The 26,241-nt window shown below is 56.9% G+C and overlaps 11 protein-coding genes across 11 annotated transcripts; 6 read left to right on the top strand and 5 right to left on the bottom strand.

The window, feature by feature from the left end:
- Positions 1–1,378: 1,378 nt before the first annotated feature.
- On the bottom strand, positions 1,379–2,579 carry VDAG_06193 (RING-6 protein; the record flags this gene model as incomplete). Its single annotated transcript, XM_009659207.1, has 3 exons — positions 1,379–1,855; positions 1,939–2,321; positions 2,390–2,579. The coding sequence occupies 3 exons, from the start codon at positions 2,577–2,579 to the stop codon at positions 1,379–1,381; spliced, it is 1,050 nt and encodes a 349-aa protein (XP_009657502.1).
- A 1,997-nt stretch (positions 2,580–4,576) lies between these two features.
- VDAG_06192 (uncharacterized protein) lies at positions 4,577–5,347 on the top strand (the record flags this gene model as incomplete). Its single annotated transcript, XM_009659206.1, has 1 exon — positions 4,577–5,347. One exon carries the CDS (start codon positions 4,577–4,579, stop codon positions 5,345–5,347), a length of 771 nt encoding a protein of 256 aa, XP_009657501.1.
- A 1,132-nt stretch (positions 5,348–6,479) lies between these two features.
- Positions 6,480–8,405, bottom strand: VDAG_06191 (uncharacterized protein; the record flags this gene model as incomplete). The annotated part of the gene is made up of 4 exons (XM_009659205.1): positions 6,480–7,292; positions 7,368–7,472; positions 7,637–7,969; positions 8,016–8,405. 4 exons carry the CDS (start codon positions 8,403–8,405, stop codon positions 6,480–6,482), a joined length of 1,641 nt encoding a protein of 546 aa, XP_009657500.1.
- An 866-nt stretch (positions 8,406–9,271) lies between these two features.
- Positions 9,272–10,283, bottom strand: VDAG_06190 (uncharacterized protein; the record flags this gene model as incomplete). The annotated part of the gene is made up of 3 exons (XM_009659204.1): positions 9,272–9,911; positions 9,967–10,108; positions 10,172–10,283. The coding sequence occupies 3 exons, from the start codon at positions 10,281–10,283 to the stop codon at positions 9,272–9,274; spliced, it is 894 nt and encodes a 297-aa protein (XP_009657499.1).
- Positions 10,284–11,107: 824 nt separating this feature from the next.
- VDAG_06189 (uncharacterized protein) lies at positions 11,108–12,737 on the bottom strand (the record flags this gene model as incomplete). Its single annotated transcript, XM_009659203.1, has 3 exons — positions 11,108–11,168; positions 11,313–11,325; positions 11,384–12,737. The coding sequence occupies 3 exons, from the start codon at positions 12,735–12,737 to the stop codon at positions 11,108–11,110; spliced, it is 1,428 nt and encodes a 475-aa protein (XP_009657498.1).
- Positions 12,738–12,850: 113 nt separating this feature from the next.
- On the top strand, positions 12,851–14,382 carry VDAG_06188 (uncharacterized protein; the record flags this gene model as incomplete). The annotated part of the gene is made up of 3 exons (XM_009659202.1): positions 12,851–12,883; positions 13,179–13,721; positions 13,774–14,382. 3 exons carry the CDS (start codon positions 12,851–12,853, stop codon positions 14,380–14,382), a joined length of 1,185 nt encoding a protein of 394 aa, XP_009657497.1.
- Positions 14,383–14,690: 308 nt separating this feature from the next.
- Positions 14,691–16,193, bottom strand: VDAG_06187 (uncharacterized protein; the record flags this gene model as incomplete). Its single annotated transcript, XM_009659201.1, has 2 exons — positions 14,691–16,006; positions 16,085–16,193. The coding sequence occupies 2 exons, from the start codon at positions 16,191–16,193 to the stop codon at positions 14,691–14,693; spliced, it is 1,425 nt and encodes a 474-aa protein (XP_009657496.1).
- A 211-nt stretch (positions 16,194–16,404) lies between these two features.
- Positions 16,405–17,398, top strand: VDAG_06186 (uncharacterized protein). The gene is made up of 4 exons (XM_009659200.1): positions 16,405–16,476; positions 16,603–16,674; positions 16,727–16,801; positions 16,852–17,398. Exons 1-4 carry the CDS (start codon positions 16,447–16,449, stop codon positions 16,930–16,932), a joined length of 258 nt encoding a protein of 85 aa, XP_009657495.1. The 5' UTR covers positions 16,405–16,446; the 3' UTR covers positions 16,933–17,398.
- A 1,890-nt stretch (positions 17,399–19,288) lies between these two features.
- VDAG_06185 (L-amino-acid oxidase) lies at positions 19,289–21,777 on the top strand (the record flags this gene model as incomplete). The annotated part of the gene is made up of 3 exons (XM_009659199.1): positions 19,289–19,667; positions 19,723–21,383; positions 21,637–21,777. The coding sequence occupies 3 exons, from the start codon at positions 19,289–19,291 to the stop codon at positions 21,775–21,777; spliced, it is 2,181 nt and encodes a 726-aa protein (XP_009657494.1).
- A 146-nt stretch (positions 21,778–21,923) lies between these two features.
- Positions 21,924–22,888, top strand: VDAG_06184 (uncharacterized protein; the record flags this gene model as incomplete). Its single annotated transcript, XM_009659198.1, has 2 exons — positions 21,924–22,419; positions 22,517–22,888. The coding sequence occupies exon 2, from the start codon at positions 22,637–22,639 to the stop codon at positions 22,886–22,888; it is 252 nt and encodes an 83-aa protein (XP_009657493.1). The 5' UTR covers positions 21,924–22,419; positions 22,517–22,636.
- A 2,013-nt stretch (positions 22,889–24,901) lies between these two features.
- VDAG_06183 (hemoglobin) lies at positions 24,902–26,176 on the top strand (the record flags this gene model as incomplete). Its single annotated transcript, XM_009659197.1, has 1 exon — positions 24,902–26,176. The coding sequence occupies one exon, from the start codon at positions 24,902–24,904 to the stop codon at positions 26,174–26,176; it is 1,275 nt and encodes a 424-aa protein (XP_009657492.1).
- Positions 26,177–26,241: the final 65 nt, after the last annotated feature.

The following is a 26,241-nucleotide window of genomic DNA, read 5'->3' as shown; positions in this document are numbered from 1 at the left end:
GCATTCGAGTCAGAATGGTGCAGTCTAGGTAGCTGTGTGTACTGGATTACCCTTGGTGTGCTTTTGGCGACGAACATGACGTTTACCAGCCAGCGGTTGAGAGAGCAGGCGGCCGAGGCGCACTCTTTGCTCACCCCACGCCACCACACATGTCCCGGCTAAATTGCAGAGATCGAGCCAGGACATCGTAAAAGCTTGGTCTGCGACAAACGCCCGCGTTTTCGCAGATGGCCACGACCTCTCGGCGGCTGGGCCGGCTGGGCGCTCGTCTCGGCAGGCCAGGGGGGAGCGACGTGCAGCACCAAGTCGGGCGATGGAATGTTCGAGGCGCAGTGGGCCAGGGAGGAGCCGCTACGAGGCGCTGAATGGTGATGCGAATCGCATTGTCGGCGAGGCGGGTCGCGACACGGAAGTCTGCCTTGAGCATTGCTCGACGCGACCCCGCCGCAGCAATGCTCGAGAATGATGACCTTGTCAGAGCCCAATCCTCTGGATGTGCTCGGGTTGAGTGGGCTGGTCCGTTCAGCACCACAAAAAAAAACCCAATCTCGGGAGTCTGGATTCTTGCTCACGAGCCAGCAGCCAGACGTCCCGAGTCATGTAAGCAGCGAGACGTGATTGTGTCAGATACCTTGCTTTTGGCCGCCGGCGACCGCTTTGCTCCCGGTGTCGGGCAGAGACAATAGACAGGGTGAACACCTTGTCTTGGGAGAAGATGGCATGCTGTGCCAGAGTGAGTCTGAAGATCGCAATCGTGGACGCCTCCCGTACTGAACCCATGCAAGGAAAGCTTCGTTCGACGCCCTTTGACTTTGCCAACCAAGCACATTGTCCCTGACACGGTGCCGAGATGCCCACGGCGGCCTCTGTCGTCGTCGGGACTGTGATCGAAGCCGGCGCCAGCCTCAGTCGCCTCCAAGTAGAGATTGGCTTTGACCTATTTTGAGCCAGCGCCTCGTCATGTGCCCGTGGTCGTATCGAGCATGGCCCCATGACAATCGAATGGCCACGCAAGAAGGTGGTACTGATGGACGACTGGTATGCGGGGACGAGACCAACACATCTCATAAACGAAACTCAACGGACAAGTGTACGCGGGCAACATCAAGGCATCTCACCAACACTACTCACGAATCCGTATACGTGGCCAACATCACATCTCACAACTCACGGCCAACCCAGATGGCCGCGTAGTCAGGCACATGTTACGTCCCCAATACAACCCGAACTCGCCGTTCCGTGTAGTGTCGCCAAACAAGAAAAAAACGCCAAACCAGCGTGATCCGTTTTCCGTGTGATATAATCTGGTACACCGTCCTTCGCTGCAATGCTGAAGCCCTCTGCCAACCGCCCCCCTTCTCTGACGAGACTACCACGTCTATGAAACGGGAGGCACCCACGCATACCGAGGCAGCTGCGACATCCTCTCCTCGGGGCTGACGTTCTCGTCCGAGTAGACCATGCGCGCGCCCTTCTTGGCCTTCCTCTCGCCGCCGCCGCCGTCCGCCTCGTCGCTCCTCTTCGTCTTGTTGCCGAGCTCGGCATCGCGGATGATCTGATCAATGGCATCGCCCACCTCGCCGGGCTGGCCCGTCGGTCCGCCGTTGTGGTAGCCGCCCGCGTTCTGCGGGCGCTGCGGCAGGCCAGGCGGCGCCGCGAGGTTGCCGCTGTTCGGCCTGGCGGGCAGCGCCGAGGGCGAGAATCCGTTGAAGGCGCCGGGCCCGCCGGGGAAGCCGGGCTGAGGGTAGCCCGGCGGCACGGCGCCCGCGGCCTGGGCCTGGGCATGGGCAGGGAACTGCGGATCGGCGGGCGCGGCGCCGTAGGGGGCCTGCGGAGGCGGGTAGGGGGAGTTATTCTGTGGACGAAAAGGGGGAGGATTAGCGCTCGAACTCTCTCTTTTTTTTGGCTGCGGTGTGATTTCGTCAAGGGGCAACGTACGAATGCGCCGGGGCTCGCGTTGGCCGGGGCGCCGGCGGCAGGGCTGACGCTGATACCCGGGTGCGGGAGGCCGGCCGCCTTGGCCGCGGCGACCTTGGCCCTGTGGTCCGCTAACCTCGCCTTGAGCTCCTCGGGCGTCTCCATCTTGAGCTTCTTCTTCGGGGGCTTCGCCTGGCCCGGCAGCGGGTTGCCTGTCGCTACGCGCCTGTCCTCCTGGGCCTGGTAGAAGTTCTGGATGATGCGGTTGCGGTGCTGGTCGAGAATGTCGGCGGGGATGCCCTCCATACCGAATATCTCCACGTCGAGGCCTTGCCTGTTGGGCAGCGCGTTTTCGACATGATCGAGGGTTTCCTTGTGGACCTGGTTCAGGTGGACGGAGAGACCTGCAAAAGGGGGCATGAGACGTCAGCGGCCGGCAAAATGGGCGGAGGACAAGCGCGCGTAGGCCTACCTCCAGCCGTGTTCAATCGGCGTCCACAGCGGTCGCACTTGAAGTGCTTCGCCTTTTGATGAGAGATGAGAAGCTTCAGATCTTCAAAGTCGCGCTCGCCTGCGTCTGGGTCAGTATCTGCGGTGTGCGTCCATGGGTGATTGCGACGAACAGTAGTAGCACCACGGACGCGCCAGGATGTCCTCGACATCGGGGTGCGCGCGCTTCTTGCCCATAGCTGCAACGGCCGGTCCAAGTTGACAGAGGAGGAACAGAAGATTCGGGGAGGATGAGGCTTCGCGTGTATGTTTGGCGCAACGTAAGGCGTGTCAATTCGTGTCGCCGTTGCGTCCTACCACGATGCAAAAAGCTGGTGGAGAGGAGGATTGAGCTGCTGGGAGCATCACGAGAGCTGTGCTAGTCCAGAGTGGGAATAGCGAGAGCACGGTCGCTGTTCTGTATGTGACGGGAAGGGAGACCCACATAAACCAAAGCGCAAGGGTCACGTGAAGAGGACATACGTCAAGGCTCGAGCTGTGAGATCATGTCGGACATGTTCTTGACCACGAACTCAAGCGGAAGGGAATACAACAGCTGTGCAAAGCCGCTTACAGAAATATCATGTGGTGTCACTACACATGATCGAATCGGGGACTTTCGACTTCACGATTCTCGACCACACACTGGGAGCAAGCAGTGTTGGCTGGCTACGACAAGTACCCTATACAGTAGATGATTAGATAATTTGAAGGTCCCCCATGAAAATTCCAAGCTCAACGCAGATGAGACGATTTGCAAACCACACCGACTTTCCCTGGGTGGGAGGGTGTCCCGCCCTGGTGTTTCGTTGGCTGCGATGAGAGGTTCTTCACAGCGAAGAGATTCGCTCCGAGGTAGGACAAACAACCTATCTTGCACAGGTTTTTGGGTGGTTAGGAGCCGAGGGATCTCTGCTGTTCATTGGGTGGATGTAAGTGTTCCGATTCGTTCTTGAAAGGGTTGTTCTGATGATGTGCCTTGCACGCCGCCTCCAAAGCCTGTCATCAATCAACATCTGTACCACTTGTTTCCTGTTATCCCTGGTCGCCCAGACATACCGCACGCGGATCATGCCTTGAATGACTTTGAGCAGCCACGCAGACGACCGCAAGATAACTCGCACATGACTGCAGACAATTCGCGACAGGTAATCGAAGCCAAATGACACATAAACCGGGCGCTGGAGATGCCTGACGTGTTCTCATTCGGCCATCGGCCATCTGCGCCAGGAAGCACATAGAGTGCTGACAGGAAGCTGCATGCCAGACGCATTGGCCGTCAACCCCTGGACCTATGAGCTTCAAGGCCGCATAACAGCTGTAGACAGAACACTCGAACCCCCTCGTGGGATGAAACACCGCCAGCCAGTTGCCTGAACTGATGACGGTCTTCTGCCTGTGGAGAACAGGAGGCGATTCTCAGGGTACCGTAGCTGCAAGAAGGCCTCTCAGGAAAAGCCCTGGCCACTACACATGACACGTAGGGAATACTGTTGCCATGCCTTCATGGGACAAGTATGTCTGAAACCGGACACACAAAATGTGAAGGTTACAGCACAACTGCTAGCCAAGCGCACAGCAGAGAGACAGAGAACGGAGCGATGTAGAAGCTTGGCGAGCGCGATGACCCTGAGAGTGGTGAGGTGGCGGAGAAGCACATGTATCTAGCGACCAGGTCGGTGACATGACGTGTTTGGCCATTAGATGTTGGATCGTTGCAGTAGCGGTCAGCGGCGGCGTGTTTGGCCAAGCCTGAACCAGTTCCGATGCTGTTGAACCATGAGAGGTCGTCACAGCAAGACGAAGTAATGGGAGTGGGTGTGGTGCCATGCTAAAGGAGAAGAAGAGGTAGAGCGCAAGACGAAAGACCGGGGGGGGAGGGGGAACGGCGTTGAAGCGTGTACTTTGATTGGTCAGTTAGATGGCATATGGCATCCTCCTGCTCCGGTCACTCACCACATAAAAGCTGAGAGAGCCCCCCTACCCTCCTTCTCACATCTCTTCTCCCATTCAACCCTCCTCTCTCCATTTCATCGAAAAACCCGAGCAAAGTTATCCCAAACCGTCCACCCCGTTGACCATTCATCAGGGGGTAGTAGTCAGAGCCTGCCACTACCCATCAGGCTCCTGACGTGCCACCTACACATCTTTATCTGTCCAACTGGCCATCATGGTGACAGACCGAGGAGGCAGTCATGAATCTTCGGTCGCAGGACCACGGGATCGTCTCATGATGGCTTCGCAACACTCCTTGGATCGACTTGATGCCAGACCAATGGGGTCGTCGTCCGTCGTGGACGCCGATATGTCCACGCTGATGAGGGAACCCAGAACAGTGGCATCCATCATTGTGCGCCCGGATCCATCGATGCGTCTGGAGCCTGGTAAGCCCCAAAAGATGAGAAAGCCCGAAACTTTTCCTTCATCGTTGTCATGTGGTCCAGACTCGGGTCGCCGTCGTCGTCGTCGTGATGATGGCAGAGGGTCACGTGATCCCACACCACTTGGCGCCCGGCTGCATACGCAGAACACGCAACAGCCATACCAGCGCCAACCAAAGCGTCGTCGTGCGGCCTACAGCGGCGCTGCTGACCGGACATCTCTCATCGAGGATGACCTAGCGTCGATCGGATCCTGGTCGCACGACGAGCCCGTCAGCGGCGAGGGTAAGCCAACCCCGGCATGGAGTGGCTGCCCCCCGGAAGCGCCTTCCCCGTCCCGCACGCCGTGGATTCCCAGGCTGGCCACTCCAGAGCTCAGCCCGTTGGCCACAGACTTTGAGTTCTGCCACTGCCACGGCAACGACGTGTGCGAGGACAGGATCAACGATGTGTGGTATCTTTCGAGCCGCGCGAGGGTCGATGCACAGGGTAAGATACTTCATCCACCCCTCAGCAGAGTTGTCGTGGAACCGAGCCCGAAGCGGCGGCTGACCCCTTGATCAGTGGAAGCTGCATTGGCTCACATTGCCCGAGTCAACCTGGATCACGCTTCTTGGGAGTGAGCCGAGCTGAATTGTTGTTCGTCGAGCTTGGCGGTATCGTCGATCAGAGCGAGTCTTGAATTTGGATAGCGTTGCAGGCGTGACGAGGGACAGTTTGACAAGTGAGCCTGTGATGGAACGAGACTTATGATGAATGGGGGCGTTGGGGCGTTTCGCAGTATTTGATCAATGATTCACGAAGTCTTTTCAGATCGCTGATGAAAATCGATGACCGTCCTGGTAAGCGCACCTTGCGTCGACATTGGGTTTTCCAGATGGTTTGCATCAGGCAGCAGCACTGCTCGACAAGGTGAGTACGAGGGGAGGCGATGCCTCTAGGCATCTCGGCGTCAAGAGCCTTCAATCATCGTATGAGTTGACATGGTACTTCGGGTCGGCTTCAAGAGTCAGTTCCATGCCTCTTTTCGTAAAGATAGTCGGTTTGTAGATTGTTGAAGCTGTTGCTGGACGTTGGAGACATGATGTTGGTGATGAAAGAAGGGGTGAGGTTGATGAGAGCGGGGAAGTGACCTTCTGAGTGGGAGGAATGATTATGTCAGCATGTACGTCTCATCCGACGGCAGCCCGCCGCTGGCCTGGTCACGAGTATTTCAGGTCCTGCAATCTAGCTCCTCTCATACATGAGTCTGTGTTCGGCTCGAGATCAAGGCTGAATTGCGTAATTGTCTGTTCTGCTAGATAATATTTGCTGGTATTCGCTCATGTCGTAGACGGATGCCTTTGGTTCCATCTAGAAGTTTCGGCTTCCTCATTTTCACGAGCATGGCGATTAGAGGATTTCTTCCCACTCATCTTGACAGCAATATTCAACGCTCGTACTCTCAAGTCTAGTTCTTTTCGCTAGGGAGGCTGGTAACTGCTGTGTCCTGTGCCATTCTCTGCCATTCGAAACTGAGCGCGAACATGCGAAAGTGCCGCCAACAAACTCTATGCACATCAGACCATGGCATCTATCGCAGGAGCTATAGTCATTCTATCGTCAAGCATCACACTTTGAACGACGCCATCGAGACCTGTCAACGACTCATGCTCCTTCACACCCTGCGTCCGCTCAGCCGCGCTCCCCCCTCTATGACGGGAAAAACGTCAAGTGCCGCGGCACACTGAACTCGCCGGTGCCCCGCAACATCTGGAGCCCCGGAACGACGCCTACACCGCACTCCTTCTGCCTCCGCAGCAAATAAGCCACGTCCTGGCTCAGCCCCCAGCTCGAGGACCCGTAGGACACGCTATCCTTGACCGTAGCCCTCAGCACCGCCGTGAAGCACCTGACGCCGGGGATCTTCTGCAGCCCCATCTCCCTGAAGAAGTCGTAAAAGTTGTCCACCTCGTGCAGGCGCCGCACCTCGGCCGCCAGCGCAGCAGCCGCCCCCGGAGGCGGCGCGCCGTGGCGGTCAAACAGCTCCTCCCTGACCTGCTGCAGTGGCTTTCCGCGACCCGGCCTCGCGGTGCGGCGGAACAGCTCGGAGAACATGAGCAGCCGGTACGACGTGCGGCCGCCCTCAAACGTCCTCTTCAGGCGGTAGGGCGACTCGGCGTCCGGCTCGAGGTACGACAGCTCCGGCATGCCGGCGCCGCGCCTGTCGAAGAGCCAGACGACGTTGCGCGTGATGGCCTCGGTGATGATGTCCTTGCGCAGCAGTTCTGTCATCTCGACGTCACTGATGAGGAGGTAGACGAGCAGGTGGCCGAGGTTCGGGCAGACGGACTTGTGGCGCTGGCCTGAGGCGAAATCGCGGATGCGCCGGTTCGCCGTCTCGACGAGCGCCCTGTCCTCGGAGGCGAAGCAGACGAGCATGTGGAAGAGGTGGAAGTACGACTCAATGGCCTTTTCAGACGCGTGGCGCAGCGTGCTTTTCGGCGCCGGGGGCTCTGTCGGCAGCTACGGTATGTCCCACATGGGCCAGGCGGCGGCCTGCGGCTTGGCGGGCTCTTTGACGTGCTTGTTGAGACGCACCACAATGTCGTTCATAAAGGCGGCCAGGACATCGAGAGTCAGACGACGACCCAGGCCCGCATATTTTCCAATCTGGGCGAGTCTCATCTTGGCGTCGCCCCGAACCTGAGCCCAGTGCCGTTACGAGATGGGCAGAGGCAACCAGTGGTTGAAGCTGATCCCATGGACGGACTGCCTGATGCCGAGCTTCCTGAAGCCCTCTTCCGAGAGAAGGTTGAACGCAGACTCGATCGACTTGTGGCGCCCTTTCCGTCGAGTGACACACCGACGCCTAGTTTGGCACAATTAAAGTTGGCCTTGGTGAAGAAGCACTGCAACTCCCGCAGCCGAACAACATCTCCCTGTACGATGAGGTCGCTGACACGAGTCCAAGCCTGCTCAAAGGCAGTAAGGTCCCTAAATTCGAGAGTGTCGATGATCGTCAAGAGGATTTCAGCGGGCATCTGCGCCAAGTGCTGGCCGCTGTGGTGGTCAGGCCTGGCAGGTGCTGCTGCAGCAGCGGCCTCTTCGAGGGCAGCGGCCGCTTGCAATCGTTTTCTGTGCGCCCTCTTGGCGTCTGCCCATGTGCCGCTCTTGAATTCGCACCGCTCACAGTCGAACGACTGCGGGTAGTTGCCTGTTGTCGTTCCGCACAGAGAGCAAGCTCACCGTGCGGCCGCCGTAGACCTGCTCCAGGGTCTCGCTCGTGAAGAAGCTCAGCATCTGGATGGCCACGCCCTTGAGTGTGTACGCTGGAGTCCAGTCTGCAGCTGTGTTGAGGATGCTGGCACACAGGTAACTGCCGATGACGTATGGATGGCTGATCCGGGTGTCCGTAGATATACGCGGGGCGCGGAGAGGATACTCTGGCGGGAACATGACCGTGAGATGGATGGGAATCCAACCAGGCGGCGTGAGGACTAGGCAGACTTTGAGGGTATTGCTTTCGTCAACATGCAACTGGATGGGGGGATAAGGCTGCTCTTGCAATTCGGCGAAATCACAAAGGAGACGCCTCTTGTGTAGAGCGAGCTTTTCTGTAGAGCTCGAATTTGCCATGATGTGCGATATGATGGTGTACAGAGTGGGAGGGGAAGTATAGGAATGCCTCAATAGAAGCTTGCATTGGGGTTGTTGCCCAAGACGCGGGTCTTGAGGTCTGGTGGGTGTTGAATGGAAGGAGCGGCCAGTCGTGTCGCGGAATGACGAGGACGACCAAGTTGTAGAGAATGAAAGAGTCAAATGCGGTGCATCGCGAGACGCGTGCCCAACCCCTTTGAGGAGCGTCAAGGAATAAATGAAGAAATGGTGGGATGGCCAATCACCAAGTGTATGATTGGTGTTGAGTGTTGAGCAACTCGCAAAGAGTGCGTGAAGAGTGAAATCTATGTTGAATCGATGGGCAGCCCGCGTCTCTGTATACCATTATTCTGGGAGGCTTAGGTAACGTACCTGCCCTAGCAGGTGAATGAGGTTGACGAGAGTCTGTTTGGCCTCATTTGGCTTCACTGAGTTCTGGTGACTGAAATTGGTAGGGATGGAGTGAGGTGAGGATACAACAGCGACCGTGCGCGTGACTCGTGCCCGACAAAGCCCTCGAAGCTGCAAGATCTAGTTGACACGGAGTGCAGACTGCAAGACTGGTATGTGCGACCAAAAGAGAAAGAGACGTCACAGTCGTGCACCATAACGCAGATGAGAATGAATTCTTTCCCACAATCCATTCTATCACTCGCTGCGAGCCCATGCAAGATGACACAAAAACATTACAAAATAAAACAAGACCCCCCAACAGGCAGGGCCATCGCTGCCATCCAACTCCGAAGGCCTATGCAATCGGCGCGTTGCCATAATCATGTATTCCAGCGCTTTATCAAGGATCAAGCTTTGCCGCTTGAAAGACGATAAAAATGCAGCGCTCATGCTCATGCCGCAGCCTGAACCTTCATCTTAATCCTGCGAAGTGAGAAGAGCGAAGATTTGCTATCGAGAGCCCGCTTCTTCGGATCCCAGAAGCCCAAGACGTCGAGGAGGATGTAGCTGGTCTGAGTTTCGAGCTCCACAATGCCTGATACCTGGATCGAGCCACGGGGCGGGTAAGGCCTCGCCCGTCCCCACGTCCTGTCAAGTTTGATGAGGAACTCCGCGAACGGTACTGTGGACATTTGCGGAACATTACTAGCAAGCGAAGGATCATCATCCTTGGAAAACCTAGTCTTGCCGCCACTCGGAGCGTTGCTTGGCGGTTGCATACCTGCAGACCCCTTGCCAGAACCGGAGGGAGCGTCGGCGGGCCTGCCGTCGGGAGTCTGGCGTCCTGCGGAAGGGAACTTCGGGTGATCGAGAGCCGCGGTTCGTGGTTGGGAGAACGGGCCCGAAGGAGGTGGCACGTCGAACCCGAGTAGCCTCTGAAACTGAAACCAGTGCTGCTTAGCCATCGCTGATGCGTATGCCCAGCTCGCCTGTGCAGCGGCCGTGGGCCATAAAATGTTGTGCAATCGGGTCGCTTTCAAGGAGTCGATCGTTCGGGCGGCCCAATGCAGACCGTTACCGTCCCAAAGAATACTACGCTCAAAGTCAGCAAGGTAGGGGCAATGATGCAGCGCACGAGGATGCATACCCAGATTGTTCGAATGTCGGAGGTGGTCGGGGTGGGAAGTCGATATCGAGCCAGTATTGGCGAATTCGCATGATGTTGCGATAACGAGGATTGAGCATCGGTTCCTTCTCGACTACATCTTTCGCTTGGAGAGCCAACTCATCTGCGGAGGTAGTGATTAGCAAGCCGCTCCGTACAAATGATCAAAGAGCGGATGGGCACACACTTCGTATCCTACGTAGCAGCGGCTTGTCTTTGCTGATCGTGGTATATTGCGCCCACTCCGGGTCGCTGCTTCGGTACGGAGGGGACCAGACCTGCGCAGTCGTGAAGGGCATGGGGAAAAATATTGAATCGTCGAAGTTTTCCAGCTCTTTGTCCAGCTTTTTCTTCTCGTTCGTCGACAACGACTCGTACTCTCGATCCAGAAATTGCAGTAATGGGGATATGACTTTGGCGTCATAATATTGACAGCCGAGGTAGGTGACGCAACCGCCGACGAATACATTCCTATCCCATGGTAAGCAAGGCCGATCGGCGGCAAGGAGACAGGACAACACACCTCATGAATTTCCTAGGCGAGGAAGCGAATCGCACCCTCTGGACAGTGATCGACTGTGGAGGGAAGGAGCTCCGGGTTTTTTGTGCCGCCCGGCGTGCTGCCCGAAAGCCAGCCGCTGGCCTAAACAACCTCAACATTTTATTTGGGCCGAACAGCCAAGCGGCGCGGTTATACTGTCGAGCGTGTCGGTGTTGCTGAAGTGGCGGGTGTTGAAGCGCGAGGGGCAGTGTCGGTCGGGCACGATGTCAAATGGGACGGTTGTCGGAAGTAGTCTGGCGCCAAAAGAGGCCGTGTATGTAAGAAAGATGCAAGCACGGACGGAGTGTCAAGACCGCTGCACAGAGGGCCGGATTTGAATAGATGTCAAGTCGTGCTGGCGGCTGACGTATCGCCAATGCTGGCGTCTGGCGTAATGGCCGATTTGGCACGGGAGGCAGCGGTCGTGTTGCAAATGCCACCATGTCAAAGGTCTTATCAGTCACAGTGCCACCCGATAGCGGCGACGTTTCCCGCTGGCGCTCAATGATGCAGACTGTGTTCATCCCGGGTTACACACTGTACGTGAGTTGCATGTGTCATGGCACCTGCTCCAATGTCATTTCATGTCAAACCGAATCCAGTCAACTGCTCATTTGTTTCATCATCAAAGGCCGTGCCATGACTGGAATCAGTTTGAGTAGATTTCTATACAATCGAGGCAACGTCCTGGGTAATAATTGTCCCCGCCGACTCTTTCGACGAGCTTGGTTGCAAGATGGCGCAAAGTCCGTTTGTCGTGCGTTGAGGATGACCAAAGAGAACTTACATTCTCATGGATCCTATTGTTGTGCTCATAACTCTCATGCTCAGTAAAGTACGTCAGATTGAAGAACTTACCGCACTCCAGATCAGAGCATTCATCGTTAAGATAGTTGAAGACGAGGGCCCATTTGCCCTCACGCATCTTCACGTCGTCCAGAGAAATCCTACACAAACGAGAGGTTCCCTGCACCTCAGGATGTGGCCGTATCAGGTCGAGAAGGCTATCAGGTGATACGTAAACACGACTCAAAGCCAGCACCTGTAGACCCTGCCATTTCGAATCCGTGGCCGTGCTCCAACCCAGCAGATCCAGGTCGAGAAAATGGGACCCTTGGATGTAGAGAGCCTCGAGATTGTGGCAACAGCGCACGAAGGCCCACAGCGCCTCCTGGTGTTTCCTGTTGGGATACATGCGCTGCACGTTGCTGTACGGAAAGTTCGCCTCGTCCTCTTCCTCAGGGTCGTCATCGATAACGCCGTCCGCCATGTCGTCGCGATGGTTAGGGTCGGCGCGGCTGCTGAAATCTCGGTTGCCGCACGAACCCGTCTGGTCCATGATGACAACTTGGAGGTGTTTCAAGCGTGTTCGTGCTTCCATGTCGAGAGCGTTTGCAAGCTCTCCAATGTAGTGTGTGGAAGGCACCTGAAGACGAAGATCCGTTACATGTTGAAATGCCGGTGAGTTCGTGAAAGCGTCGTGAAATGTGGTCGCTATCTCGTCCAGTGCTGTCAGAACGTAACAATCTGCCCAATTGTCGCCGCTGCCCCTCCAGTCTCCGTCGTAATCAGCTTCAGCTAGTGGCAAAGTCAAGCTGAAGGTCTGAATCTTGTTCAGAGCAGCGAAAACTTGAGGGATTCTGTCGTGAGTCTCCGTCTTGTCGTAGTGGAGTCGTAAAGGGTCCGGCGCCGGATGCCGCTCCCCCCCGTCTCCCGGCGAAGGGTACCATACCGGTTTGTCCTCGTACATGGGGTCGTTGTCGTAGTGAATGTCTTCATAAAGCCGTCTGAAAGACTGAACACTTCCAGTGTCGTCGATGGACAGCTTCGACACAGGTTGTTGCAAAGGAATCTGACCTAGAGGAGATGGAAGAGCATTGACAGCCCGTCCAATCGACGTCGCCGAGTCGAATCGCAGACGCCACAGATGATGCTTCGCAAGCATGAGGGTTGCACTTGTGTGCCAGTCGTGAGAAACAAGGCGGATTCCGAGTAGGCTTTCCACATCAAGCTCGAGCTGGTAGAACCTCGTTGATTCCCACACATCACTTCGTGTAGACGGTTGCCAAACCCGTACTGCCCGGGCCGGACCTAGGCTAGCAAAGGAATCCCAATCCACAGTTCCATACTCCTTTTCGGGATAGCGGTCATTCAAGATAGGAACAAGAAAGTACGATACCACTTCGTCACGAATCTCTGACGGTAGACGCATGCTGGTGGGTTTTGAGTTGCTCAGAATGTTTTCATCTGCAGAAGATCTGATCAGCGATCAAAACAGCGAGGCGACCGAACATATTTATATGTTGAGCTTCACTGCTCTCCGCCATGTCGGAGGACGCATGGATCCAGCCCTCATTGGTAGCCACACCCTCTGCTGCCTGCATGGGATGAAGGCAGACACGGAGCGGAGTCTCAGAGGGAACATGATCCCAGGTGGTCGCGGGTCGAATACGTATGGGCCGTGCACGACTCGACACGTGACCGTCCCAGCAATCATGGAACGCAGGCATCCACCAACCCAAGCTTCAGCAAGCTCCAGCCAACTCCAGTCGACACGTCCATCAGCCAGCACGCGGACAGTTCCAGTATCAAGGCCGCGAAGCAACCCGCCCACCCATCACTATCGTCGAGCTTCAATCCGAACCGATTCAAGATGAAGTTCTCCCTGGGCGTTGCGGCAGCCCTGGCAGGCTTCACCAGCGCTCTGCAGCCTGCTGACGTATATATCCTGCAATCCAAGCAGGCTTCGACCTCTGAGACCCCCTCTTTGCCACGGCAAGTCGCACGTCTCATCCTTCTCCAGCGCCTAGCACCCGAAGCCTGGACCGACTCGCTCAACGATATTCCCGAAGACGTGACGACCGAGACCGCCGTCTCGTATATCAACCAATTCGGCAAGTCGCCTCAACCGCTTTTCGACAACAAGGTCACTTCCGAGCCCTCGCAGCTGCTTGTTATGCTCGAGGGTATCTCAACCGAAGATGCCAAAACATTAAAGAAGACCCTGAAGGGCTCCAGCCCGGCATTCGAGGTCAACGATGCGCCGTCATCCGTTGCCAACCACAATCTGGCGCAGAGTGACATGGTCTCCGCTGGCGTCGGCGCGACCAACTGCGATTTCGTGCGCGCCATCAACCCTTTCGAGGAGGAGTGCTGGAGCGGCAAATCTTCCGTCGCCGTATTCGACGTCCGAAAGGTACGCTCGCTCTCAGCCCAATATGCCGCACCACGGACTAACAGATCCTTAGGACACCGCCATCCTCGCTTCTCTTGCCGACAACATTTCGCGCCTCCAGAAGCTCGCGCAGAGCGGCGAGATGGAGACCACCCTTGTCCTCCTTCCTGAGACCTCCCGTGTCTCCTCTCTCAACGCCTGGTCCAGCAAGCCCCAGTCCCTCCGCCATCGCCAGGTCGCCGAGGAGGTCATGACGGAGGCTGACGAGCCCGCCCCCACCACTGCTGCCTCTGAGGTCGAGGCCGCCGACGTGCCTCTCGCATCTTTTGTCCGTGGCCGGGACCTCCCCTCCTGCTTCGCCTCCGCCGACAGCTGCCAAAACTCAACAGGCAACTGCTCTGGCCACGGCAAGTGTGTGAACAAGTACGCCAGAGAAGATGGCTCCGACTCCGGCACATGCTTCTACTGCCAGTGTGAGTCGACTCGCCCCGACAATGGCTCCGTCACACACTGGGCGGGCGCCACATGCAGCAAGGTCGATGTCAGCGCGCCTTTCTGGCTGTTCACTGGCTTCACGATCCTCATGGTTGGCATTTTGACCTTCTCCATCGGCCTGCTTTACAGCATTGGCGAGGAGAAGCTGCCTGGTGTCATTGGCGCTGGCGTTTCCAAGTCGAAGTGAGTGTTTGAAGGAATGAAGTCGGAAGCTCGGAGAAATCGAGAGGGAGGCAGTGAGGAGGGGAGAAATGTGTGCCCGTAATAGGGAGTGATAAGCGAGCAAGGTAGTCTGTACCATAGGATGTATCCTCATGCGGCGTTGGTTCTGGCAGGATGTCTCCTGAAATGGAGCTTTTCTTTATACATTAGACATGCAATTGGCATTCCAAGAAACTGGTCGGATCCCCGTGATATGATTGGAAATGCGCTCGGCGAAGAAAATTGTAGGAAAGGGGTATCAAAGGTTCTGTTTCAATGGTCCGAGCTATCTCATCACTCGTCACCTACATCAGGCCGTCGGACTGGCGTTGTGCCAAAGCTCTCGAGGCCCCTCTCGACCGCAAGCTCGCTCATGCCGGGGTTCTGAATCTGTCTGGCGGGCGATTGTCCTGCTTCAAGCGTCGAGCCCGAGCCTCCCAAGATGGAGGTGTACCTCTTACCCGCCTCGTCCAGCAGAGCTTGGACTTCTCCTTCTCTAGCTAGAATCGCCTCCCTCTCCGCCTTGAGCCTGTCCAATGCAGTCTGCTTTTCTCGCAACGCACCCTCCATTCCCCGTAACGATAGACTGAGCTTCTCCAGACAGCCGTCGAGCTCTGGCAACGGAGTGATTTTGGCGGGAACCTGCAGCAGCGCTTCTGCTGGGTCCCTCTTCTCGGGCTTGCTCAACCCGTCCATGCCACTGCGCGTCTGCGCCGCCTCGAATGCCGCCCGGCGCTCGGCGTCGCTCTCGTCCGATGACTCCTCCGAGTTGCCTTCCGCCATCTGGATCTGCTCGGCCATCTCGCGGCGTCGACGCGCCTTCTCCTCGCGCTCTGCCTTTTTACCCAGCGACAGACCGCCATCTTCGACAAAGTCGTCAAAACCCTCGCCGAGGTCTTCGTCTTCGGGCACGAGACGCGTGTTTTCTGATAACCTTGCCATCCGTCCGGTCGTCGCCCTCGGCATCCAGGAGATGAAGTTTTCTTCTCTAGAAAATCGCGCGCGCGCTGCTTCCGCTCCTGAATCTCCGTGTTGCTGAGTATGTTTGTCTGCTGGGGCACTGGGGCTTCGCTGTACGTGCTCTCGTTGACGATCAGCGCGCCTTTCGAGTTCGGACGGGTCCAATTCCATCTCGTCGTCGCTCGTGCCGCGCAATGAGGAAATAGGCTGTGGTGTATTGGGAGTCGAGCTCTGCAGCTCGTCGAGAAACTCCTTGCTGTAGCGTGGCCGGTCCTCTTCATCGTCGTTGAATCGGCGCATGGGAAGACGGTGCGTGAAGCCCGGCTTCTTGATGGCGCTGTTCTCGGCCGCCTGCTGGCCGAGAGACGACTTCTTCGGCGTGCTGAAAGCGGCGTCGCCAGCACCTTGACCGGGACCGAAGGACAATCGAGAGGTTGACGCGCGCTTCTTCTGTTTGGTCGAACCGGCGCGGCCGATGGTGGGACGGATCACGACCGGTCCGTCGTCGTCGTCGTCGTCATTGTGTGCGGTGGCTGCCTTCCCAGGTGTCGTGGATGCGCCGTCGGCATCGTCGACTTGATTCACGTTGATGCTCTTGCGCAAGCCGGACTGTCTTAATGGTTTTCGCGTAAATTTGGGCGCGGGGGCCCCTGTGCGAAGCTCGTCAGTCTTTTGCGTTTCGTTGCCGATTAGCGGAGGGTCGTGAAGCAGAGGATCGCAAGACATACCTTCGCTTACGGACTGCTGATCGGTCGTGATTGCGCTGCTGCCGAGGGGAACGTCGTCGTCATCGTCCACCTTGATGACACGCGCTTTCCTTTTTGCGAAAGAACTCATGGCGAGACAACTGATGTTCGTCCACGGGTGATGATCGAATGTGCTCTGAGATGGGTCGGTTACCAGAGCTTCAGTCAGTTCCAGGGAAATACATGCTTATCAGACCTTCGGCTGTTCCGATAAGAACACGTGATCTTGAATTCTTGATTACCGCCCCACCATGGCTCTAGGCTGAGCCTGAGCTCCTTGTCGCGTCGCAAGGCTCAGCTCTCAACAGCAAGTTCGGTCAGCCTTGCCAACATCAAACGACAACATGGCGCCCGCTCAACCAGAACTCAAGAAGGTACGTAAAGTGCCGGTGACCACCGGCATCTTGGTGTAGCCTGCAAGATGCACGGGCAGCTGCGCGGCTGCGTCCGCAGCGGCATGCAATTCAACGTGTGAGGGGTCGATGCTAATCTAGGTGTAGTACCTCGACAAAAGGCTGTTTGTGCAACTCAACGGCAGTCGCAAGGTTATCGGCGTTCTTCGTGGATACGATGTAAGCATCTCCAACCACTTCGAACCCCGCACAGTCAGCTGATTACCCTTAGGTCTTCCTGAATATCGTGCTGGACGAGGCGGTCGAGGAGAAGGAAGGCGGCGAGAAGGTGCGGATCGGCATGGTGGTAGGTCCTCACTTTGTTACCCCTTCGTCTTCGAATGCTGACAATCGCAGGTAATCCGTGGCAACTCTGTCGTCATGCTCGAGGCCCTCGAACGCATTGGTGGTGACGACCGCAGGCAACAGCAACACTAGACACGGCATTTGACGACTCGGGGTTTTGAACTGGCGTTTATATCGGCAAAAGACATCTGTGAAACGAGGAGAAAAGGGACGGAAGGACGAATCTCCAGATACCAGCCACAGAGACAAGCGCAGAATTCGGGACGAGCGAACGAGCTAATCAGTGCCCACCTATCAAGTCTGCGATACGCATTTCAATCACGTATCCTCCTCACCCCGTTCAAGTACGCTGAACCCGTGTGTCGACAATGTCTTCAACCCGGCGCGCCACACTTGCGTGCTCTTGAGAAGGCCTTGACCATATGAGAGACAGGTACATGAAGCTCGTCATATCGATACCGGATCAAGGCGTTGGAATGACGTGGTCCTGGACTGAACAGGGAACGCCGCGCAAGATTTGACAGCTGTGATGATTCTCCCAACCAAGGGCTAGCACTTTACTCACAGACAAAAGCATGCCTCTCGCGCATCAATATCTTAAAGGCACAATACCGTAATTTCCATTGATTCATGCTGCTGACTGGCTGGTGGACTATGGCGTGAGACCTTGGCATATGCGGGTTGACAGGAATATCCTCAGCCCTCCTGATAGACTAGTGCCTCAGCAGACAAAAGCATGCACCACAGCTTTGAGATACATTATTCCAGCACTCTGATGCGAAAACTCGCCAGCCCACCGGGTGCTTGGTAGTCCACCGACCCGCATCAGTCACAGTACGTCAGATTGTGGTGTAGCATCGCATTGCCCAAGACCACTGAGAACCACGAGACGCTTAATATGAGGCGTGGCCAGCTTGGTTTTGTTAGTATCCCTTACCAGTCGAAGATTTCTAGACAGCCTTGGCTGGCGCCTGCCCGCTCGGGACCCACTGAGGCCTTTTACAAGCCCTCGTCTTGCGAATCCTTCGTTGCAGCCATTCTCCCAACTGGGGCCGAGCAAGGCGGCATTCGGACTTACTCGTCCGCATGTCTTTTCATCGCAATGTCTTTTCATCGCAATAGATCGGTCACTCATCCTACTGGTAACCAATTCCATCCATGGCCTGAGTTTTCACATGGAAAGATGGTCATAAATCAGAAAGCTTCCATGCAGTGTTGGAAGGAAAGAGATTCGCCGCATGAAGTCTAGCTTTGATGAAGAAGCCCGACATGTCTGATTACCGACGGAGTCCAAAAATGCATCCACGTCCGTCCAATATACGTCTCGCCCAACGGTGCGTACCGATGAGTTCTCATTCTTGCCAGAGTCAGGTTTGTAGTCTGGGTAGAAGTATCCGCACGTCGACACCTTCCAGTTGTTCGGTCCCAGACCCAATCCCTGGTTCACGCTATTGACCTGGAGTTGTGTCTGCAAGATCTCCATCATTGCGGCCAACTGTTTTTGGGTGGTCATGGGCGCGGGGCCCGCCTGATGCCATTGCTGGCCGTCTAGTGTCTAATGGAACTGAATCTCTCTAGAGGAGTTCAGCTTTGTCTTGTGCGTCTCTGATGAACGAGTTAACAGTAGTGTTCAGGTTCGGCTTGGGCAGGTGCACCGCCAGACTACTGTCGATCTTGAGATATGCTTGGTTCAGTTGCATCAGTGGGTCATTCATTCCAGCAGCGTTGCAGAGTCGGATAGGTAGTTTCCTTGTCCTTGGAACTGAACCGACGCCTAGCATGATCTCGGGGTTGGCTTCAACTCCCCACGTTAGCTACCTGCCATATTCAACCCCAGCGCATGGCGGCCCGTTGATCGCCTCCGCATTATCCGGCTGATGCCAAGTTAGGCTTATCTGGCTGCATGGCTTAGTCTTGCTGTCCACCTTGAACCCATCTTACCCCACTGACTGAGATCAAAATCGTGTTCAGGATCCAAAGGATCGCTCCTGAATGTTAAACTTACGTACAACAAGGCCGTTTGGGAAGAGCCCAGCAGGGCACGTTCGGCGTGGCTTGCAATAGTCGACAGCTAGTCCTGCGGTCTTTTGAATCTCGCCATAATCGGTGACCGCGGATCCATCCGCCGAACCGGGCCGTCACTCGACCTTCCGCTTCGGGCATGCATTTCAACGGTCGACGGGGCGGCCCCACGTTCTGGGCTTCCCGCCACATTCTGGCGATCAAACGTGGGGAGGAAACAGCAAGAGTGCAACGAATGAGCAGAGTCGACTTACGAGTCCTCGCGCCGAGGCGGGTGGTCACGTTTCCATAAGCAAGCCGTTGGCATACCTCCTCGCCAGCATGAAACTCCAGCATGGGTGACTGGTCGTGGGCAGAATATTTGTGTCTTGCTCTATAAGAAGTCGTCACATATCCTTCTATCACCGGTACCTAGCCCCCCAAGCCGAGGTCCAACAAACGTCTGGCATGCTCCATATCCTTCAACATGAAGATTTGGCTCTCCCCTCTTGTTCTGGGTGTCGCCGTAGCGACAGCCATACCTTCCGACCTCCCGCTGAAGCTCGAAACTCGGGCCGAGATTAAATCTCGTGCTGCCAATGTCCATCTGCGGCTTGAACGGGCAGTCGACGGCCCTATTGACTTTACCTATGGCAGCTGCTCATCCAGCACACTGCAAGATAGCCACCACACCGTTGCCAAGGTTGAAGCCCAACACGGCCAGCGCCTCGTGTGGATGATTCCGGAGAAGGCCGAATCGAATGGTTGTCTGTCAGCTTGGGACGCAAAGGGGGCGCTCGTCGGCCGCAGCGAGCCGCAGGTACTGCACCATCAGTGGAAGCGAAGGATTCAGAAGCGAGGCCCAGGTCAGTCCATCCACGAGACACTCCTTCGACAACCGCATGCTCATGGATTCTGCAGAGAGCATCAAAATGAATGGAACCGGATTCGACCACGTCGGCGCATGGTTCGAGGGTGTCAAATATCTGGAGCAGCAGCAGCCTGGACCGGTTGATGTCGAAAAGGCCAAAGCCAAGGAGATTGCCATTGTCGGCGCTGGCATGTCCGGCCTCATGACCTGGCTGGTTCTCTCCCAAGCCGGACTGACCAACCTCACCATCATCGAGGGTGGCAAGCGGCTTGGGGGCCGCGTCCGCACAGAGTATCTGTCGGGTGGTCCGTTTGACTATTCCTATCAGGAGATGGGTCCGATGCGCATTCCGGATACATACACGGATCCTTCATCAAACAAGACGTTCAACATTAGCGACCAGCAGATTGTCTACCAGCTTGCTGAAGAGTTGAACAAACTCAACGGCCATGATGCTAGCTTGTCGGTCAACTTTATCAAATGGATCCAAAGCGATCGAAACGGCTTGAACTACAGGAACAGCGTCAGAATGCCCAGCGGGCTGCCTCCGACTATCAACGAGATTGGTCTCAACTCCTCGCTCGGCCCTGTACCGGTTGAACTGTCGGCTTCGGCCAAAGGACTTCAGGCTGACCTCGCAGAATACCTACCGGGACCTGAGTTTAACGACCTCATTGCGAAGAATATTTTCAGAGCGCACTCCGAGTGGATCAAGAATGGACTCAAAGGCTTGGGCGGCGATGTTTGGTCCGAGTTCGCCTTCATGGTCAACCACCTCGGCCCCTCCCTTGCTGACGCCAGCGCCATCGGCCGCACGTCTTACGAGTCGTTCTGGGCATCCATTTACAACGGCTTCTACTTCGTCTACGGCACATGGAAGACTGTCGACGGTGGTCTCAGCCGGCTGCCTGCGGCATTCCGCCCACTGGTAGAAGACGTCACGGTCATGGACCGCCGCATCGAGCGTGTCAGCTACGAACCGACCTCGGACCGCGTCACACTGCAGTGGCGTGACAACCAAACTTCGCAAGCCCTCCAGAGCGCCAGCTACGACTACGCCGTCATTTCGGCCCCCTTCACCGTCGTCCGCAGCTGGCGACTGCCGCCCCTCAACCCCGTGCTGTCGTCGGCGATCAACAGCATGAAGTACTACGGCGCATGCAAAGTGGCGCTCGAGTTCAGCGAGCGGTTCTGGGAGCACTACGCCAACCCCATCGTCGGCAGCTGCAGCACGTCGACGGACATACCTACCGTGGGGAACGTCTGCTACCCCAGCTACAACGTCAACGGCACGGGCCCGGCATCGCTGCTCGCGAGCTACGTGTCCGGCGACGTCGGCGCCTCGTGGCTCGGACGCAGCGAGGCCGAGCACGTGCAGTACGTCCTCGACGCCACGGTCGAGATACACGGCGAGGCGGTCCGCGCGCTGTACACGGGCAACTACAACCGCCGGTGCTGGCAGCTCGACCCCCTGGCCGTGGGCGCCTGGGGGAGCCCGACGGTCGGACAGCACCAGCTGTGGATACCCGAGTACCACAAGACGCACAGCAACTTGGTATTCGTGGGCGAGCACACGTCCATCACGCACGCTTGGGTGTCTTCGGCTCTCGAGTCGGGGATCCGGGGCGGTGTGCAGCTGCTGCTTGAGCTGGGGCTCGTGGACGAGGCCCGAGCGACGGTCGACAAGTGGATGGCGCGATGGATCGATGTTGTGAGTACATGGCCCCCTCTCGCCCCTAAGATCTTTGATGTGCTAAGACTAACCGTGCTGTAGTGAAAGCGTTTGAAATTCTTGGGAGGGGCAGCGGAGAAACGTTGCGGATGTGAGGGAAGAAGCAGCAAGTGTGCAGCCGCTGCAGATTGCAGAAACCAATCGGAACAGTTGCAGCCACAACTACTGTGATAACCCTTATGACACGAGCTTTCCATGTGCGGTGGCCCCATGCTGCAATGCGGACCGGCAGCTGTCCCGGCGCGTGTCTCGGTTGTGGGATGACGATCACCCCACGAGGTGCCGAAGGGTGGGGTTTCTCGGTGCCGCATGGTTGCATGATCGTCATCCGGGAGTTGACGCCATGGGCTTGGGGGTGAGAAGGGTCAAATGATAGGCCAGACGCTTGGTTGTGAATGGATGATATGTCGGCATGCCTCTGGTCGCTCGGTTCAGGGCCCGGCAGCCAGGATAACCGAGCATGCCTACTTATGATGGATGTTTGTGCACAAGAGGTCTTGGGAGAAGGTAGTGGCTTGTGACGAGGTTGTCAGCTCATAGCCCGCTTGTCAAAGAGAATCGCACTCCGACAAAGTGAAAATAAATGGGAATAGGCTGAACCGAAATATGAAGAACGTGGCTTGGTAGGCTTGCCGGTAGGAGGAGTTGATCTCAAGTATTGTGAGCAAGAAGAAAGAAGCAGCTCTTGACATCGATCTCGATTGTCGTCAATACTGACCAACCATTGCCAGCAAGGATGGCAGCAAGGAATAAGGATGTTCAATAACGGGTCAAATCCCGATGGCCGAGTGGGCGAAACAGGAACATCCGAGTCTATCCAGCAACACGATATCGTCTCCACACACTTCTATGGAAGGCCCTCATTGCACGGAGGAGATCGGCTTGCCGGCAGCCCTGATTTTCGTCAGCTGGTAGACATGAAGATGCATCGTGGTTTCCGGATAGTCCGCGTCTAGAGGCGGAACTCGGGAGAGTCCGCGTCCGAGAATATCTGACAAGTTGTAAATGTTTCAAGGTACGTCGCTCTAGGCTAGGGTCAGGGGGTGAACATTTCCACGCAAGAACCACAGTTCTGGGCACTGCAGGAAACGAGTTGCTGCTGACTGGTTCAGCGCACGACTTGGCACTTGACCATGTTTTGTACGCTTGCCCTGCTTTTTGGCGGCACACCAAAAGGCGGAAATGGTATCGGGATACTGACAGGCGAGACTGACAAGCAATTTCACGGACTGATGAACGCGTGGGGTTGCTCACGGTGGCCAACGGGCGAGGGCCTAGATGGTCTCAAGATGTCAGATATCACAACTGAGATTCCTTCATATGGCGTGCAGATATCGGTGATTGTGAGCAGAACATCAACGGAGTTCAGCGGTGGCCGATTGAATCTTCAGCAACACCGATTCTTCAAGAACAACAAGGGTACCTGCGGCTTCCGGCCCACAACGGCGCGGGCTGCCCCGGTCACAAGAGCCACCGTGGGCTGATGTCTGAGGTGGAGATCGGACCGTGATGACGAACAGACGAGGAGGCGTACTTCGGTCCACTGTCAGGGCAGAAAAGCAGAAAGGTGGCGAAGCCAAGAACAGACCATTTCGTGGTGGACGTTGGGGTGGTTGAGGCGCCAGCACGCGAGAAGCAGCCTTTCGGCCTGTGGCTCGTGGCTCGTGTGGCTTGTGAAGCAGAAGCCACAAACAGTGCGCGAGACGGAGCGTCCGAGGTGTTGTACCTGGTACCTTGATCAAGGGACCAATGTGTCCTACTACCGGGCACTTGAGCCCTTATTGCCGGGCACTTGAGCCCTTATTGCCGGGCACTTGACAGCCCTATGTAAGTACCTTGGCTCAAGCTCACAGTGAGCACCTGGTCAAGACTCAAGCGCACCAGAAACACGTGCTCAGCCTTCTCTCTTGTCTCACCCCAGAGCACGCGAGCCAATCGCTTATGTCCAATGACGACAGTGATTATTCAACACGAAAATCTCCCCCGCGATATGCTTTGTGCCACGCTTTAGATGGCACCAAGGTAAGGTTTTGCTACATTGATCGAGATGCACCAGGTGGCCATGTCACTATTCAAAGTTCTAGCTCGAGAACAGAAGATTCTGTCATCGCTATGCCGCCCACATCAAGGCTGCCAAGTGTGGTTCTGAGCACCGACCGACCCCGATGTCATTTCGCGGCTCCTTGGCAAAATTGTGCGCCCATCATACGATGTTCCATTTTGCTTTAGGTCCAGCCCTGCGCCAGAGTGGCGTGGTTTTTTCTTTCCTTTGCTTCCAAAAAGAGGGATCGACAAGCGAAGCACGCGCCTCGAAACGAACCCTCCCTTTCCCACGGCTGCCCGTGGCCGTAGCCGTAACCCCACGCCTGGACCTCCCTCATTATCATCGGCCTTCTCGGCGTCTGATGACCCGTCCCATACTCGCATTCAAAGGGCAACTCGACGTGGTCATCGGCTTCGGTAATCTCAATGTCCGATTCCTACTGACCAAGGACGCGTGGATTCATGCAAGGGAGAGAGAATGACGACGTTTCAACCTTGGAAGCCTATCACCATCCGGCTTCATCGGCTCTCATGAACATGTGGACGAAACATCTCAAAGTCAAACTTTGCTGGCCAAAAAGCGACCTTACACGACCTACTAGTTTGGTTTCAAGGGTCTCGGTCTGTCCCGCCTTGACTTGACACCCCACTCCGCAAACAGTTACCCTGAGCTTTCCCCCTGATCCCCTTCGGGCCCCCCTCGGCCCCCTTGCCCCCCTCGTGCCGCCCCCACCCCCCCCACCAGAAAAGCGACGGGAGGGGCAGGATATCGCGTTAACATGTCACTTGTGACAGGGAATGCTTCTGTCCAGGGGGGAGGAGGGGGTGCTCTGGGCGCTTCGCTCTGTTCCACTCGACCACGCCACGTCTGTCATTGGCTGGCCGCTTGTTTTGCCTGTCAGATCGTGGCCGTTGCAAGGGACGTGGTGCGGGTCAAGTCGTGTCTACAATAAACACCAGTATATACGACAGAAGCCAACATCATACGATCTCGTCAACGCCGTCAATGGGTAGTGCCTATAGGCGGCGGTGAGACAACCAGGCCACGAGTAAGCCACGAGGATGGTCCGGGATCAGAGCCCCATGGAAGAGCGGGAACGAGGAGAACTAGATGATGGAAAGAAAAAAACTCCTTCCCTTGGTCGTTGCGTGGAGAAAGTTCTCCGCCCATATGGCGTGGGAAGGGTGCTATATCTAAGTCATGCCCTGCCCTTCCCCCGGGCCATCTGAGATGGGCAAGGTGCAGAGTATCATTATCGAAGCATCAACGAACGATCCAGGAATCTTTTGAGACCTCCTATCCATCCACGGGATCTGAATTATCGACTGCTATCAACCCCTTGCACGAGCGATCACCATCATATTGTATTCCTTGGCGCTGAATATTCCGACGGTCCAGGAAAGAGACCCTGATCACCAAGACTTGCCCCTGCCCTTGACGTGATTTGTCCGTCATGGCTCTCACGTACAAGCAGTCGGTTCTCGTGCGGGGCTCGATCCCAGCCCTGCGCGAGCACGGCGAGACCATCACAAGCCTCTTCTACGCCAACATGTTGCGCGCCCATCCGGAGCTGCATGACATGTTCAATACAGCCAACCAGGCCAACGGCCGGCAACCGCGTGCCCTGACGTCCGTCATCCTGGCCTTTGCCGCCAACCTCAACCACACAGCCGAGCTCATCCCCCGTCTCGAACGCATGTGCAACAAGCACTGCTCCCTCAATATCCGGCCCGAACACTACGACATTGTCGGCAAGTACCTGCTCGAAGCCTTTGGACAGATCCTCGGCCCGACGTGGACGCCAGAGGTGCAGCAGGCGTGGCACAAGGCATACTCGTTGCTTGCCAAGATGCTCATCGGACGCGAGGCGCAGCTGTACCGGGATTTCGAGCTCGGCGCGGGCTGGGGCCCGACGGCGTTCCGCAAGTTCCGCATCGAGCGCAAGGTCGCCGAGACGGACGACATTTACTCGTTCTACCTCGTCCCCGTCGACGGGCGGCGGCTGCCGGCGTTTCTGCCGGGCCAGTACGTCACGGTGCGCGTGGCCGTGCCGGCGATCCACCACCTGCAGATGCGGCAGTACTCGCTCTCCGAGGCGCCGCGGCCGGACCACTACCGGGTGACGATCAAGCGCGACACGGGCACGCAGGTGGGCAAGGGCGCCGAGGCGCTGCGTCTGCACCCGGGGGCCGTGTCGAACCTGCTCATCGACGACAAGCAGGCGGGCGACACGGTGGAGCTGTCGCACCCGGCGGGCGACTTCCACCTCGACACGGACGCGTCGTCGACGCTGCCGCTCGTGCTCATCTCGGCCGGCGTCGGCGCGGCGCCGCTGGCTGCCATCCTCAACACGGTCGTCGAGCGCCAGGCCGTCCGCCCCATCAGCTGGGTGCACTGCTCGGCGCGCGGCGCCGGGCCCTTTGAGGCCCACGTGCGCCGCCTCGCCGCGTCGCGCGACCGCTTCGCCACCCGCTTCTTCCGCAGCAAGGTCGCCGACGCCGACGCGTGCCAGACGCGCACCCCCGGCGACGAGTACGGCGTGCGCCTCGACCTCGCCGTCATGGACCGCGGGCAGCTGCACCTCGAGCACGGCGGCGCCGAGTACTACATCTGCGGGTCCGAGGCCTTCATGGCCGAGACGTCGGCCTACCTCCTCGCGCAGGGCGTCGATGAGACGAGGGTGCACTATGAGTGGTTCACGACGGGCGACCCGGAGTTCAAGCACTAGCGGTCTTTTGGCTTGTGGGCCTTTGCTTTGTCGAGGGTTTTCCTGGGCGAAGAAAGAGGAAGGGA

This window comes from Verticillium dahliae, genomic scaffold, assembly GCF_000150675.1.
Source record: "Verticillium dahliae VdLs.17 supercont1.13 genomic scaffold, whole genome shotgun sequence".
NCBI lineage: Eukaryota > Fungi > Ascomycota > Sordariomycetes > Glomerellales > Plectosphaerellaceae > Verticillium > Verticillium dahliae.
This window is presented reverse-complemented; position numbering and strand designations above follow the sequence as displayed.